General features: G+C 58.1%; 1 protein-coding gene across 2 annotated transcripts; it reads right to left on the bottom strand.

Moving 5' to 3' along the window:
• Window positions 1-3,645: 3,645 nt before the first annotated feature.
• CACTIN (cactin, spliceosome C complex subunit) lies at window positions 3,646-15,870 on the bottom strand. 2 transcript variants are annotated; one of them, XR_003035521.2, is made up of 11 exons: window positions 15,673-15,870; window positions 12,792-13,281; window positions 12,138-12,233; window positions 11,507-11,652; window positions 10,490-10,652; window positions 10,295-10,409; window positions 6,750-6,942; window positions 5,922-6,044; window positions 5,561-5,841; window positions 4,406-5,064; window positions 3,646-3,890 (listed from the first exon to the last, which is right to left on the bottom strand). XR_003035521.2 is itself a non-coding variant. In XM_024995020.2 (10 exons), the coding sequence occupies exons 1-10, from the start codon at window positions 15,843-15,845 to the stop codon at window positions 4,574-4,576; spliced, it is 2,271 nt and encodes a 756-aa protein (XP_024850788.1). In that variant the 5' UTR covers window positions 15,846-15,870; the 3' UTR covers window positions 3,646-4,573. The 2 variants fall into 2 exon arrangements, 1 of the variants encoding a protein (XP_024850788.1); XM_024995020.2 differs by having other exon boundaries at window positions 3,646-5,064.
• Window positions 15,871-16,486: the final 616 nt, after the last annotated feature.

Genomic DNA, 16,486 nt, shown 5'->3' with positions numbered 1-16,486 from the left:
CTCTGAAGCCGGAAGCCTCGTGGGCAGCCTGCTCAGACAGGTTTTCCCGGGAGCAGGTGAGCGGGAGGGCTGTGGGCGGCTGCATTCTAGGGGGAGCATCTGGGAGCACCTAGGCTGGCATTGGGCCCCTGAGGTGAGGGTGGGGAGGTACGCTTTCGCTCTGCTCCCTAGAGCCCCTCACTGCAGGAATGATCGCGCTTGAGGCAGGGAGCTGGAAGCTGGGAATGACTCTCCAGACAGGATGGACTTTCTTGAAAGCCCCATGACTCACTCAGGGCTGTGGGCCAGGGTCTCATCGGCCCAAAGCTGTGAAAGTAAAGAGTGAGCAGTCGGGTACTGCTACAGCAAAGGTGTGGAGGCTAAACCCAGACCGTGGTGCAGGAAAGTGAGAAGCTTCTTAAAAGTCCTTCCTGCCCACAGTCCTTGGGCCTTGGGTGAATGAAGGGGGTCCACGGGTTTGGGACTGGCCATCGAGGATGCATGGAAGGCAGGGTTAGGGCATAGAGGGGTGAGTTTGGGCCTCATTGGCCCTGAGTTACAGCTTGGAGTGGGCTGGAACCCATTTGCCTTGGCCTTGATCTCATGCCACCGAGTCCTCAGGGGCCTGGGAGGGGCACACCAGTACAGGCTCTGAGTGGGAAAGACGGACTCCTGCCCTGGCCCTGATCTCCCTTCCACTGGGTCCACTTACTATCCTTCTGGCCTCTCCATCCCTCCAGACGGCCCCTCCTCTGTTCCATACCATTGTCTGAGTCCCCAGCAGGTTAACCCTAACTCCTCTTCCTTGACAAGGAGTCTCCCCGACTCCTATGCATCTGGCAGAACCCTGGCTCCAAGGCTCTCTCCTCTGTAAAGCCTTGATGTCCCTCACATCAAAGGAGGCAGTCTTGTTCCTCCCAGCCTTTCCTTTAGGGAAACTCTTTGCCCCAGCCCATATGGTAGGACAATTGTGAGCCCCAGGTAGACTGTAAACCACATCTGCCCTCAAAGATCCCCCAGGCTGGAGAAAAATAAAGCTGGATACAGACATTCCCAGCCTCCTGCGTTCAGGGCAGGGCCAAAGGAAGGGACAGAGGTTAGGGGGGCCAAGGAGGTGAGTCTGAAAGGCATCCTGGAGTGGGGATGGGGCAGAAATTGTGAGAACGGGGGCTTTGTGGAATGCATAGGAGGGCAAGAAAGAGACAGGGCAGAAATTATATATATGCTTTGGAAGCAAGAGAGAGCATGAGGCTTCAGGGGACTGTAAGGAGGGCAGAGGACGTGGGGCTGGGGCTCCAGATTGGGGGCGGGTGGGCTGAGATGGAGGAGGATTGTTCCGTTCCCACTTCCTCTGCCCTGAGATAAAAGGACAGTGCTCCTTCTGGTAAACATCCAGGGCAGGGGTCAGATAAACACACTTGACTTGAGATTGGCAAGTGCCTGGGTTACAGCAGGACTCTGCAAGGCAGGGGGCGAAAATGCTCATTTTATAGACTGGGAAACTGAGGCCTGGAGGGCAGGAAGGCTGGGTCTAAGGCCACATGCAGGTGCGATCTGACCGTGAGTTCTGCGCTTCCCCCACCTCCCAGGCTGTCCGCTGGAGGTCTCTTGGTCTCTGCCCTGGCCCTGGTCAAGGGCACATGGGAGTCGTGAGAAGCGTTGAGATGGTCTGTGGGGTGGGGGTGGGGGGCGGCAGATGGTGGGAACAGAGGTCAGGCTCAGGACCGGCTTCCCGGGGCTATGGTTTCCGCTGGGAGTCGGGGAGCATCTATTCTTAGTCTCACACTCAGCCAAGGGCAGGAAGAGGCTGAGGTGGGGGTTGAGGGCAATTGAAGGATGCTGGGTGGACACTGGGCAGGGGCTGGGTCCTGGGGCAGCTGGGTGCTGTGGTGCCTCCAGTCTGCCTAATGGGTCTTCCTGACACCCAGCTTGTGTCCCACCCAGCTCACTTACCCTCTATGCCTCCCCAGTGCCCTAGAGCCCAGCACCTGGACTTGCATTCACCCCTGCCCAGGAAGCCCTGCAGAAGGAAATGGCAACCCACTCCAGTATCCTGGCCTGGAGAATCCCCACAGACAGAGAAGCCTGGTGGGCTCCTTTCCACGGAGTCACAAAGAGTAGGACACGACTGAGTGAATTCCACTTCACTTCACTGCCCTGGAAGCATTTGTTGCCTTTTCCTCTGCAAGGCAGGCCCAACTTCCTTCTCTGTCCGGCAGCCCTGTCCTCCCAGGCCTGGCAGGGCCCTCCCCCAGGGAACCTTCAGAGCCCTTTCTGGGACCCCTAGACCTTGTGCCTCCCCTGCCCCAGCCTGAACCCTTGCCTGGAGCAGCTCTCCTCCCTTTGGACTGGGGACTCCTGCTAAACATGTGCCCAGCTATTCGGGGACATGGCCGCCTTGTTCCCCTCCCCCCTCCCCCAGACCCCAGAGTCTCCCTTGGGGTCTACAGGCCACCTGGATTGCAGAAGTGAAGTGAGGAGGAACTGAGACACTGGGACTGGGAGGACTCCTCTTGGGGCAGGTAGGGAACCTGAGGCTGGAAATGGGAGGTTGGAGAAGGCTGGGTTCTAACTCTGACAGCTGGTTTCTAGGCTTGAAAACATGGGCCTCTGTGAGTCTGTTTCCCAAATGGATGTAAATGCTGTCATGTACGGCTGGCGTGAGGTCTGCTTAACGCCTGTAAAGGCCAGGTCATTGCAGCCACACACAGCCTGCATGCTGAGACCAGAACAGGGCCCCACCCATCTGGTGAGCAAGCTCTGCCCCAGACTCGACCTTGCTCCAGGGCCTGTCCTGCTCCCATGACGGTGAAGCAGGCCAGGGATCAACTGGAAGCAGCTGCCCAGAGGATGCTGATTGCTATGGCAATCGGCCATTGATTAGTGATGTCCATGGAGGGTCCCAAAGGGGATGGATGGGGTCTTCTTCCACCTGGACCAAGCTGGCTGGGTGGGCCAGGGTCTGCAGTGGGGAGTGGGTGCCCCTTGACTACGTGCACTTCGTCCCCGAGTCCCCAGGCCCTGCTATCTAGAACGTGTCCGCTGATGTATGAGAACATGTGGGGCAGGGCACATCAGTGGAGGCCAGAGCTGAACCAGAGGCTCCTGGACACAGTTAAGTCAGGGTTGGGAGATGACTGGGGGACCTGGGGGTGTCAGTCTCAGTGCTGGGGACCTAGGAGCAGATCACTCTCTCAGAGTGGCCATCCTGGGCACGGTGGGGTGTGGAGCCCCCACCCCTGATGCCAGGAGTCCCCCAGGTCCTGACAACCACAGTTGTCCCTAGACACCGCTGAGCATCGAACCCTGGGTTAGGTGAACAGCTAAGCACCCCCTGGGGTGTTTAGGAATGCACCCTCCTTCTGGGGGGTGAGGGTAGAGGGCAAAGATGGAGGAAACCCTCAGATGACAAGGAGCTCCCTCGGGAACGGTTATCGACTATTTTTAGGGGTTGTACTTGTTTTCTAAAGGTCTTGGTTGTTTGGTGTCTTAGTTCTGACAGATGTACTGTGGTTACACAAGATGTTAGCCATGTGGACAGCTGGGTGTGGATATGGGCATTGAGGGCGGGAACGCGAGACGACCTCTGCAGCATTTCTGACAATCTAAAATTATTCTAAAATAAAATGTTTCTTTAAAAAACATGCACTCTCACAAGTAGACCAATTAAAGGAAAATAAACAAGATTTTTCTCCCCCCACCTAAAAAAATCTTTGTAGAGAAACAACCTGAATTGTACATATTTCCAGATGAAATAAGGTGTCTGGACCACGCTGTCTGAGTAGTGGAGGCAGCCCTTCAGGCTTCTTCTCACTTGAGGCTGGAAATGTCTCCATAAGAAATTGTTAAAAAGCAGCCTGTTTCTGGGGCGGGGCGGGGGCCGGCCTGGGGCCCCACTGGCGCTCTGTGACCTGGTGAGAGATCGTACCTGTCAGACTCTCCACTGTCCCCATCCAAGACTCGGGGACAAGGAGGGTGGCTCTGGGTGGCATCCTTAAGGGACAGGAGAATGCCCAGGCCAGACGGGGCCCCCGGAGCGGCAGCTATGGAAGGATATTGCTCCCAGACTTGATAGTGGGCAGTAACGGGACCTCCGTGCCCATGGGGAGGAGACTGACCCCCAGCCAGCACAGGGGGTGAGCTAGGGCACCTGAGAGCTCAGACATCCCTGGATGGCCTCTTGGGGAGCATGCACTCAAGGCCCTGGAGCCTGGGTCCCACTGGTCCCACACCCACCCGTCAGCGACCTGGGCCAGTGAGTGCCCTGCCAGCCCTGAGGCCCTGACTTGAGATGGCTGATGTGGGGCCTGTCTCGCTTGGGGCTCAGCGTCAGCCCAGGGACCGAGGTCTGGCGACACCTGCCGGGTCCCCTGGGCTCTGAAAACCCCCTAGCAGCCCCTCCAGTGTGTCAGTGCCACAGGCCCACCTGTCTGTGCGTCCCCTCAGCTTTCCCAGGTAGGCTTCGCAGGGAAGTGGGACCTGTTCATGCAGGGAAGGGGGGGGCGCCCTGCGAGGACCAGGCCCCGCCAGGGGAGGCTGCCGGCTCTGCACAAGCCCTCTCTGGGTCGTGGGGCTCCAGGAGGGGTCCCGGCCATCACCGCCGGTAGCGGTAGCGTTTGAAGTGGAACCAGAGCTGGAAAATGCCGTTGGCAAACTGGCAGCGGAAGCCGTGGCGGTGCGAATACTCCCACTCGCGGTTGACGATCTTGAAGGCGATGTCCTCGTAGGGCGGCCCAGCATGGAAGCGGAGCGTGGCGAAGTCCTTGTTGTCGGCGCAGGCCTCTAGGAAGTACTCGGGCGTGGAGCGCTTGTCGATGAGATCGGGGTAGAAAATGTTGAACTTGTAGCCCTGCACGATCTTGGGTGGTGGGTTGTCGAAGTCATAGTGCGTCTGGTTGTACTTGTTCCACTCGAAGCCGGTGTGCACGCGGTTGAAGAAGCGTGGCTTGCGCGGCCGGTACTTGTCTGCCCACAGGTAGGCCTTGCCGGTCAGTGGCATCTCCACGCTGAACTGGGCCTCGTCCTGGCCCATGCCCTCCTTGGCTCGCCGGAAGAAGATGTCCTCTGCACTCTCGCTGGCGTCGCCTGCAGGGAGTGAGGTGGGGGGCGCATTACCTGGGACCCCGGACACCCCCCTCCGGCCTCCCTGCCTGTCACACTCCCTGCTCCCGGCCTGCCTGCCCTGTGCCCCCTGTCCTCCCAGGTGGGCACCAAACACCACGTGTCCCCTTGCTGAGTTGCCCAAAGGGCCTGGTAGTTAGAGGCCCGCATGGGGACATTGGATCTGGTCTCCCCGAGGCGGTTTCTCCTCTGTGCCAGGAATGATGGCTGCCCCGGGAGGCCCAGGCCCTGGCCCACGGGCCGTGTAAGGAGCTCAGAGCAGAGCCGGGCACTGGAGGTAACCACCACCATCCCTGTGTCCTTTGGACAAACAAGCAAGTGAACAAAGGGACACTCAGGAGAGCTGGAGGAGGATCCAAGCGGGTTCAAGGACAATGCCCCCTTCTCCGCTGGGAAGCCCTGCCCTTGCCCACCCCATAAACAGGGAAGCCCCACCTCTTGCTGCACCCCCACCGCGCACCTGTGACCTGAAGCTGCTGCCGCGACAGCTGCAGGCGCTGCAGGTCCTCGTCCGGCTCCAGCACGTGGGCATCCAGCGGCAGCTCATGAGCTGTGAGCAGCCGCGGGCTGTACTTGCCGGCGTCATAGTCGTCTAGGCTCTGCTGGATCAGGTCCTCCTCCATGAGCACCGCCTCCCCGTCCGCCTCGCCCTCCGCTGGCGTGGCCCCTTCGGCCTCCGGCTCTGCAGGGCCGCCCTCCGAGGGCCCAGGCGGAGTTGGGGCTGGGTCCTCAGGCTCCAGGCTGCAGAAGAGGGCTGGGCTGAGCAGGGCCGGTGGCGGAAGAGGGTCCTGGAGAGCAGGGACAGACAGGCCAGGACTTACCTGTGGCCAGGAGATGGTGGCTCCTGCTTGAGGATGGGGAATAGCGGCTCGCTCTCCACGCCCTGCTCCTGCTTCAGCTTGTACAGCTTCTGCCGCAGCACATCCTGGTGCCGCTCCCGGAGCCTGGGGGGCAGGCCAGGCAGTCATCCGGAAGCCCCATGGGGAAGGCCCCTACCCAAGATTTCTCATGACTCCCAATTTGCAGCAAGGACCAGGTTGAGGGCAGCAAGGGGCTGCAGCACAGACACCAGGAGGGGGCAGGTCCCTGCCCTGGGCCGGAAAAGGACCACGGACTGGTGATGCTATGCTAAGTCACTTCAGTTGTGTCCGACTCTGTGTGATCCCACAGACGGCAGCCCAACAGGCTCCCCCGTCCCTAGGATTCTCCAGGCAAGAACACTGGAGTGGGTTGCCATTTCCTTCTCCAATGCATGAAAGTGAAAAGTGAAAGTGAAGTCACTCAGTGGTGTCCGACCCTCAGCGACCCCATTGACTGCAGCCCTCCAGGCTCCTCCATCCATGGGATTTTCCAGGCAAGGGTACTAGAGTGGGGTGCCATTGCCTTCTCCGAGGAAGAGGATAAATTTAGAAGTGACTGCATTCTGTGGCAGACAGGAACTGTGTTTACACGATGGTCCCATCACGCAGAGAATTCAAACACTGGGAGAATGGAGCCTGTGGATGGGGCAGGCAGTGGCCTCTGGGGCTTCCCGTGATGTCTATTAACCCAGGAAAACAAAGACCAAGTGCTCAGTGGAGGCTGGAAGGAAGGCGGGAAGGCGGCTGGGAGCTGGTGGGGGTGCCCCCAGCGAGGCCCCACCTGCTTACCTGGCACGTGCCATGTGGGCCCGCAGCTGCTGGAGCAGGCTCTCCCAGTAGCCCATGTCCAGGTTGGGGCCTCCAGCCCGGATCTTGCCCTCGATGCCCTGGAAGATGACCTGCAGCTGGCTGTATGTCTTCCCCTTGAAGACTGACTGCACGTCGGAACTGACTGAGGCGTTGACCCCCTCTCGCCGCTCACCTGCAGTGGGGCAGAGGTGGCTCAGGTAAGGGCTGGGCCCAGGCCCTAACCCCTCACATTTGAGAGGCCCCAGATAGCGAGGCACAGGCTGACTGACCCCTGTCCCTCACACTGGCTGGCTTCCTTGTTTGTGGCTCATCAGACAGCAAGCTGTGTACACTCCCGCCCAGCCCCAGGGCCTCTGCACATGCCATGCAAGCTTTCCACCAGCAGTAAGTTTTCCCCATGAAGCTGGCCTCCTAGATCCCAGCCATCCTCAGTCCTGAGACAATGTCCCGTCCACTGAGAGGCCATCCACAGTCACCAGCCTCCTCCCTTGGCCTAAGGGCCTAACTCTCAGTTTCCCAAGGGCGGGGACCTCCAGCTGCTGTTGGCTTAGCACTGTGCTGGGCTGGGTGAATGTAGGGCAGGCAACCAGCTCATGTTCCCTGCTCAAAAGCTGGCTTCTCCAACCCCTGCCAGTGGACAGAAGGTCAGTTAATCAGACAGGGTCAAGAAGAACCCAAGTCCCTTCAGCCAACCAACGTGGGACCCTGCAACCAGCAGTTGGGCTCCCAAGCAGCACTGGCTTCAGTGGGACCTGTAGGACCAGCAGCCTGGCTGTGGTTTCTCGCAGGTGCAAATACATCATGGGACCAAAACCGAATCTGGCAGCAGCCTTCACACCCAGCCAGGCAGGACCGTGTCCTGCACTGACTCAGATATAAGCCAGGCTCTGCCTGTTGACACAGTGAAAACTTAACAATCCACAGAAGCCACAGGCACTAAGCCACTGTCTAAAGGACCTAAGGGGGCTTTAACAGGGTGGGGAACTAAGGAGGCCACAGGGGTGTCCGAGGACCCACTTTCTCCTGCAACCCTACTGTATAGTGAGGATTCCCCAGCTACAAAGGTGAGAAGGGGAGGTGATGGGAGGGGAAAAGAAAAAAAAAGGAGGACTTTCCTGAAGGTCCAGTGATTAAGACTGTGCTTCCACTACAGTGGGTTCAAGTTCAATCCCCAGGTGGGGAAGTTCCACATGCAGTGCGCCTGGGGGTGGGGCAACAGGAAAGAAAAAAGAAAAGAGAAGGAAAAGAAGGAAGGAAAGGAAAGGGCCAGTTTAACTGGAAAGGGGGAAGGCTGCTATCCTCAGGGCTCTGGGAACAGTGGGGTCACACCTCTCAGCTCCCCTCCTCTCTCAGAAATCAGGCCCAAAGCAAACACACTTGCTCTTTGAGGACACCTGGAGCCACCTGGGGCCCCAACCACAACACGCAGGGGGAAAGGGGACAGAGGGGTCACTGATGCAGTGGGGATGGGGAGGGGCCAGGAGGGGCCAGGAGGGGGCATGGGCCAGGCACTCGGGGAGCTCTGGAAACGGGGCGGGGGTACGGGACCAGGGATAGACACTTGGCACAATGCCCCTTCACTTTCCTGCAGCCTTGGGGTGGGGCTGTGCTTCAGAAAGAGAACAGCCAGAGCCAAGCTCCAGCCCCAGCCCTGCAAACACCAGTGAGGGGAGAGGAAATGCTTCCTGACATTTGGGACACCAACCATTTCCTGCCTCGCTCTAGAAGTTACTGGAGGGTGCAGGGCCAAGCTGCAGAAAAGAGCCGTGGGGTCCCAGAAAGCAGGGTTCCACTGCTGGTGCGAAAGCAGGAAGCCCTAGAAGGGTGGTGGCGGACAACCCCACCCTCAGGGGAACAGGGAGGAAGGGCCCAGGGAGGGGGGCAGGGGGCCGGATGGGAGCCTCCCAGGTGTCTGGCCCCCTGAGGAGTGAAGCGGAAGGTGGGGTCATTGGTGAAAAATCCCCCATGCCTTCCATAGTCCTGAGCTGAGGCGTCAACTCCATAAAGGTGGATGCTGTTTTGAATGTTTGACGACCGTGTGCTCACTTCTCTTCTGGAAACCCTCCGGGAGGTTGTCCCCTGTGCACAGGAAGAACACCCAGGCTCTGGGGAGGCTGCTGACCACCCCTGGTGGCCAAGCTACTCACTCACTGGCCTGGGTGTGCCCCTAGAGTCATGCCCCAGGCTGTCATCCAGTCCAAGGGGCTTGCGGCACCTCTCAACCAGCACCTCTGCCAACCAAGCAGCTGTTTCTGGACGTTTCTCTGTTGTTGTTTTGGGGTTTTTTTGGTCGTACTGAGAGGGTTGTGGGAGCTTAGTTTCCCAATCAGGGACAGAACCCGGGGCCTGCAGCAGTGGGAACGCTGGGCCCTAACTGCTGTGCAGCCGTGAAAGTTCTCTGGACATGCACTGCTGATGGCAGAGCCCCTTCCTTTCTCTGGGACTCACTACAGGATGCGCCCCGAGAGGAGGGCTGACAGAAACACAACTCCACTTTTGAAGATAAAGGATGCTCCTCCTCTAAGAGGAAGGAAACAGCCCCGACCACCCCGTCTGAGCAGCATGTACACAGGCTCAGGGGACACAGGGCGCCTGTCCCTCAGCTGCCGTGGGTGGGCAGCGAGATACGGGGCTGAGAGCTTAGCGACACAGGCTCAAGGCCCCCAGGAGCTGGATGCCGTTAAAGCCAGTGGCTTCAAGGGGCAGGGGCAGTGGGGCTCCTGTGGTTGCTGGCAGGCTTTTATAACGGTGGCTCTCAACCACAGTTGAACCTGCTTCCTCTCAGGGGCCACTGGGCCATATAGGGAACATCTGTGATTGTCACGACTGGGAGCTCTTGGCACTGAGTAGGTGGGGGCAGGGAGGCTGTCCACACACCACAGGGCCCAGGACAGGCCCACAGAAAATGGTCTGGGCCCAGATGTGAGCAGTGCTATGGGGGGAGACACTGTTTTAGAGTTTATCCTCTTTGCAATTATATGCATGTAATCATTTTGAAGAAAAGAAAAGCAATTAAAAAGGAACACAGATTTCCTTAGTGGTCCAGCGGTTAAGACTTGGAGCTTCCACTGCAGGGTGCATGAGTTTGATCCCTGGTCAGGGAACTAAGACCCCACAAAACACATGGCGTGGCCAGAAAAACCTCCCAAACAAGAAAAAAGCCCTCCATACAGCACAGGTTCCTACCAAGTGGAGTCGGGTCCTGTTCTCACTGAAACAGATTGAGCCTCCAGTAAAAACTTAACACCCAAACAGAAGAGTCCTACTGGTGCTGATACCACAGAGCCCAAGTGTAGGCGATTGTTTAAAGGAAGCCCTTGACACTGCTGGGTGAGACTCCCCCACCAGCAGAAGAGCCCCTCGCTTAGCACCAGCTGCTCCTGATGGCTTGCAGAGGCCTGATGAGGCTGTGGCTACCCCAGGGGGGAGGCAGAGACTTGCAGAGAATCGGGTCTTCTGTGGAGCCACCTGACCTGCTCCTACCAGACCCAGAGGTGCGACACTGCTGGCCTGGCCCACATTACCTGGCCCCTTGCCCGAGGCCTCTAGCTTTCGGAGCTTGGAGATCTCGTCCTCTGTAATGATTGTCATGTCCCTCCAGAAGTCTGCGTTCTTGCCCTGCTCGAGTTCCATGTAGACCTGGAGGAGGGGGCACGGCTGGTGTGAGGGCATGCCTGGGGCCTGGAGGTGGTGGTGGGGGGGCACACTGCAGGGCGCACCTGGATGTCCTCTAGCAAGTCCTCCATGTCAGCCACCGTGAGGCCGTTGAGGAAGGTATAGGGCTCGTGCATCTCCACGGCCAGGTCGTCATCCTCAGCACTGATGTACTTGGCCAGCAGGTCGATGGGCTTGGCCCGTCCGTCCCGGATGCGGATCTTGGACCTGCCAGGGAGCAGAGGGCAGAGTCAGAGCCAGGGCCGCGTCCTCACTCCCAGACTGGGAGCCAGGAGAGGAGCCCAGCCCGCTGTGGGCGGCGGTCAGGGAAGGCTTTGTGCAAGAGGAGGCATCAGGCCGAGAAGCAAGAAAAGTTGGAAAGCACAGGCCCTGAAAGAGGCAGAGACAGGACAAGGTGGGGTCTGAAGAACAGTGGGTGGGCCACGAGAGAGGAGCAGAGAGGACAGCCCGGGCGAAAGATCTAAAGCCTCAGTGCTGTGCATGGGGACGGGCATCAGAGGCTAACCCTGTTCCAACCCCAGAGAACCCTGTGACCAGGCGGGTCTGAGCCCCTGGGGACTGTGGGTAGCCAGGTAAGTAGGGGCCAGGCCTGAGGCTCGCACAGCCCACATGACCTCAGACAACTCTTGACACCTCAGGAGCCTCGCTTTCCTTGTTTGTAGATGAAGCTGATGAGCAAAACGCCTCAAAGGTTGCGGACAGCCAGGGCCTAGCCAGTCAGGGCTGGTTGGTACCCTCTACTCAGCCGTATGTTTGTACCACCCGCAGCACCTGGCATCACGGGGTGAGAGTGCAATGATGAGGGAAGCAGACAGAAAGTGAGTCAGGATGGGCCCTGAGGAGGTGCGAGGTGCAAGCTTGAGGGCCAAGGGGGCAGGGTGGGGAGCAAGGGTGGGTCCCACCCCCTCAGGTCCAGGAGCAGGGGGCGTCTAGGAGGAGGAGGGGCATGTCTAGGAGCAGGAGGAGGGGCGAGCCCAGGAGCAGAAGGGGGAAGAGGAAGGGCAGGTTTAGTAGGAGCAGGGGCGGGCCCAGGAGGAGGAGGGGTTGGGGAACCCAAGCACCGAAGCTTGGCCTGCTGCAGGTGAAAGTTGTCTTCCTGCTCCTCCCAGGTCTTGAAGTGCTCCGCCTCCTTCTCTCGCTGCAGCATCTCCAGCTCCTGCTCCCGCATGGCCTTCTCTCGCTCCCGCTCCAGCCGCAGCTGCTTCACCTGAGGGCACATGCAGAGAATGAGGGGGGGACAGCAGACGACGGGGTCTCGTGGGGTCTGCCCTTATCCTCTCAGCCTGTGGGGTTCCCCAAGGTTTGGGGGGCGGGGTACTGTTCCTGGCGCCTGGCCCCAGTGGGCTGGCCCTGGACATAGGAATCCATCCAGGGATGCCTGAAGCTCTGGACAGACCCTGGGGCAGAAGGGAACCCTCTTTCTACTAGAGACACAGTAGCTTTAGTGGCCAGGGCTGCTCTGGCCACCCAGCAGGGAGGGCCTTAGAATAAATCCTGGAGGCCAGCAAAGCTGAGGTACTGTCACTGCCTGAGCCTCTGGATCCAGCCATGCCTGAGGCCAATCTCCCCTGAATTTTCCACGAAAGCCAATCAGGTCCCCCTGGACTTAAGCCAGGGTGAGCCAGACTCACTTTCTGTCTGCTTCCCTTGGATCCCTCAGGAGGGAAGCAGGAAACCCCAGGGCGCCCCCACCTTTTGCAGCTCCAGACGGTTGTCTTCCTGGATCCTCTTGTTCCGCTCCTTTAGCTCCTTCTCCTCCAGGTGGCTGATCCCCTTCTTCTCCAGGGCCTGGAAGGGCCAACCACACTCCCGCTGAGACAGATGCCTCCTCCCACCATCCTCCCTGGGAACATCCAGCACAGCCTCCTACACTTCATAACTGCTCTACCAGGTGGGGACCCACCAGGCCGAAGCACCTGCTCTGCTGATGTGGGGTGTGAGGCTGAGGGATTCGGCTGCCTGAAGGAACTGCGGCCTGCAGAATCGGCTCAGTCCACTCCAGCATCATGGAGCTCTGTCTGCCCTGACCATGGAATCCCACCCTGCATGTGATGCTGAGACCCTGTTCTCCCATTCTGCCTGAGGTTAGGCTGGTTCTGTGGGTGGAGGGCCTGAAATTTTACACCATAGGAGAGTGTCATCAGAGGAGAAGCCGGCGGAAGCTGGTGTGTGTGCTCGTGCAGGCACACAATGTCAGTGGCAGGTACAACCTGGGCACATGCACTGGGAATGCTAAACAATGTCTTTGGAAATAAGCTGTAACCAGTGTATGAAGCAAAAAGACAGAAAGGACTGGCAAGCAACATGAGCAGGACTAAGGGCCCAGCCTGGCTGCCCGAGGCTCACCTTGTTCCAGATGAAGGTGCCCAGCAGGTTGTTGTCACCAAAGGGGTTGTCGGTGTTGGTATAACCCATGTACTCCTCGCCCCAGCCCATCTTCTCCCGTTTCTTCCGCTCCTTGGCCTCCTTCTTGGCCAGCCGGCGTGCCCGCTTCTCCTCAGGAGTCTCGAAGGCCTTCATCAGCTCCTCCTGCTGCTTCCGTTCTTCGCGCAGCCGCAGGCGTTCCTGCAGGCTCTGTTGCTGGCTCAGGGCTGCTGCCGCTGCCTCCCGGGGGCTCTGTGAGTGGTCCCTGGATGCGGAGCTGGACGCTGAGGAGCCTGGGGACCAGGAACATGTCCGTTGCCGCCGCTGCCGGCGAGCCCATTGGCCCTGCTGCTGATGCTGCTGCTCATCGCTTGAGTCAGACTGAGAGGAGTGGTCCTGGGCACGCCGGTGGGCAGGAGAGGGGCTCCGGGTCTGCCTGCCTCGCCGTGGTCGCTCCTCTTCTGAATCCGACCTGTGGAGGGAACCCGTGAAGCTCTGCTTGCCGCCAGCTGGCCAATCACCTGTCCCACTGCCACTGACTGGGCAGGCACCTGCTGGGGGCCAGGAGCTGGTTTAGGTTCTGGGAACATAGCAGTGACCCAAACACTGATGGTCCCTGCTTCTGTGGGGCTCACATCAACAAATGTGACACTAGATGGGACCATGAGCCACTAGGATAGTGACAGTGCATTAGGGCGTGCAGAGGCCAGAGAGGAGCTCGCTAAGAAGGTGACATTGGAGGAGTGTCAGGGAGCTACGGGGAGATCTGGAGAGAGTGATGGGGCAAAGGCCCTTGGGCAGGAATTCATTTGGCATATTTAAACAGCAGCAGGCAGGCCTGTGTAACTGGAGCAGAGTGAGTGAGGGGGAGAATGGGAGGGAGGGCAGGAGGGCAGGTGGCCTGGGCCAGATGGTGAGGGAACTATAAGCTCTGTCCAAGGTGTCCAGGGGGTTTCCCTGGTAGCTCAGTCGTAAAGAATTTGCCTGCAATGCAGGAGACATGGGTTTGATCCCTGGGTTGGGAAGATCCCCTAGAGAAGGAAATGACAACCTACTCCAGTATTCTTGCCTAGAGAATTCAATGGACAGAGGAGCCTGGTGGGCTACAGTCCATGGGGTTGCAAAAAGAGTCAGATGCAAATTAGCAACTAAACAACAATAACAAGGTGTCCAGGGAGGGTTTACAGAAAGAAGGTGGTGTTTGCCGGCTCTATAGGACAGGCAGGAGCAAGACTGGCGGGAATACAGAGCCTTGACAGGGCAGGTGAGGCGGGCAGGCAAAGTAATGAACCCTGGGGATAGATTCTTTAATGTTGGGGGCCTTTGAGCAACTAAATCTGTCTTTATTTTGTCCAATGCTCCACCCATTAAGCTCACGAGAAAAAACTTACACCTTGAAAACCAATTATTTGGCATTACTTAAACAAAAACTACAAACTTGGTCAAATCTTCATAAATGACATTGATTTTCATGACCTATCTAGAGTGGCTGATTCTTGTGAGCAACTAAAATCTTAGAAACCAATAGGTGACAATAACAATTTATTGCTACCCACAAACCACTGCTAAAACATCAACATTAAACGTTAAACCAGAGTCAGCAAACTTTTTCTGTGAAGAGCCAGATGGTGGATGGCAAAGTAAGTCAACTCGGCTATCACAGGGCAAAAGTGGCCCATGAACAGCACATGAACTAACTGGCATAAGTTTATTCAATAAAATTTTATTTCTAGACACCAAAACTTGAATATCATGTACTTTTAATGTGTCATGAAGTACTACTCTTTTGTCTTTCCCATCCCACCCCCTCCCCTCGACATTTAAACATGTAAAAGCTATTCTTGGTGCTAGGCTGTAGTTTACCAAATACTGGTTTAAACCATCTCTTTACTATTTTCACTCCGTTTGTCTTCCTGGAATTCCTGGGTGACAGTGATCTTATGAGACTCAAAAGGAGGGTGATCTCAAACCTAGAGGGTGATCAGTGGATGACAGTGGATGACAGCCACCCTGGCTATGGTGTGGAGAACAGGCTGGAGGGATGGGGAGACAGTGCATGCTTCCAGAGCCCCTGTGGAGATCCTTAGGGCACAGATGACAGAACTTGGATGAAAGTGGGGCAGGGACTGCCATTTACAGGCTGAGCCAGCAGTAGAACCCAGCTCTGAGAGTCAGTCCCTATCTCCATGCTGATTCCCTTGTGTTGGAACAGATTCAAGCAGACTCAAGCCAAGTCTGGTCAGGTGCCCCATCTCCAGAAGAAAAGGGCTGTGGGCAGATGGGAAGCTGAGCAACAAGTCCGAGGACTCAACCGAGTCCTGCCACCTGTCATCAACGGTTCTTCTCTCTCACACCCCAGGAACATGTGTTGTCACTTTTACTTCGGAAATCCCTCTCAAATCTACCCACTTTCTCACTGTACCTTCCCACAGCCTCCCCTCGAGAAAGCCATCATCATCTGTTGCCTGGACAACTGTTACTACGTTCCTGCTCCTTGGTGTCACTCCTGCAGTCCCGCTGAGTCCCTTCTCCAGGCGAAAACCAGTGGGAACTGTGCAAGGTAATCCAGACATCACTTCTTGGTTCGAAATACTCCACAGCTCCCTGCTCCCCTCTTAAATAACTCTCAAATGCTTCAACGGTACACAAGCCTGCACGATCTGGTCTCCCGCTTCCTCTCCGACCTCATCGATTCCCCAACTCCTCGCTCCTGGAGCCTCTCGCTTTCCTATCGCTGCCTGGTCAATTCCGACGTCCTCAGACGTCCCCCTTTTCAGGAAGCCCTCCCTGACTAGCTCGAGGGGCTTTCAGCTCCCCTAAGGCTGGAGCTGGACCTCCAGCGCGGCTTACACAACTACCCTACCTACGATCCCGACTCCTCCGCCTCCGTCTGCGTCGTCCCTCGTCGTCTCGGCTACGCCGGTTTCGCCGCCCATGGCTTCCGCTCCGACTTCGGCTCCGATTCCCGCTCCAGCTCCGTTGCCTTCGACCCCTGCGACCAGCCGACCGCGAGCGCGAGCGTGTATCCCGACCCATCGGCTGGGACGGTGGCGACGGCGCTGACACAAATACCCGGGGCCTGTGCCGGGGGCCTTCCTCGCTTGTGGCGCGTGCCTGGTTGCCCCGCCCACGCCTGAGCAGGGAGATTGGAACCCATCCTGTCGCCCCATGCCGCGGGGACTTCGACCCTCCTTAACCTCTCCACTGTCCTCAGTGTGGCCTAAGTGATGGACTCCGGCCGGACTGTCGCCGCCAGAATTTGGGATTCGCTCTTCAGGCAATACTAGGGGCAGGCCCAGGTGGGTCCTAGCGCCTTAGCGAATCAGAGGGGCAGTGGGCGGAGCAAATGCGAAAGAGGACCTGTAAAGGGCGGGGCATGGGGAGGCGGGACCAAGAAGCCGGCCTAGAGAGGACGAGGAGCCGGCATGGGAGGGGCCTAGGAGGCGTGGTCAAGAGAAGGCGGGGTCTCTGGGGCGTGGCCTAGGAGACGTCTTGGGGGCGAACTCTCGCTGGTCTTGAGGCGGGGAAGCCTCCAGACTGTAGGTTTAAATCCAGGCTGCTCCAGGAGACCAGGGGTGGGTGCTGGTATGGAGACCGAAAAGTCTTAGATGATGGGCTGATCCTCTGTGAGAGTCCTCATCATGCTACACCACTGCCAATACCTGTTTCTTGGATTA

The sequence above is a fragment of the Bos taurus genome, chromosome 7 (assembly GCF_002263795.3).
Source record: "Bos taurus isolate L1 Dominette 01449 registration number 42190680 breed Hereford chromosome 7, ARS-UCD2.0, whole genome shotgun sequence".
NCBI classification, from domain to species: domain Eukaryota; kingdom Metazoa; phylum Chordata; class Mammalia; order Artiodactyla; family Bovidae; genus Bos; species Bos taurus.
The sequence above is the reverse complement of the archived record's forward strand: the minus strand, read 5'-3'. Positions and strand labels throughout refer to the sequence as shown.

Excerpts from the sequence above, each read along its gene's own strand:
- CACTIN (XM_024995020.2), bottom strand. The coding sequence starts at position 15,845 with ATGGGTCGGGATACACGCTCGCGCTCGCGGTCGGCTGGTCGCAGGGGT. Across the intron at positions 6,943-10,294 it reads GGCCTCGGGCAAGGGGCCAG|GTGAGCGGCGAGAGGGGGTC; the intron begins GTAATGTGGGCC and ends GCCCCACTGCAG. Across the intron at positions 6,045-6,749 it reads GCCCACATGGCACGTGCCAG|GCTCCGGGAGCGGCACCAGG; the intron begins GTAAGCAGGTGG and ends CCTGCCCCCCAG.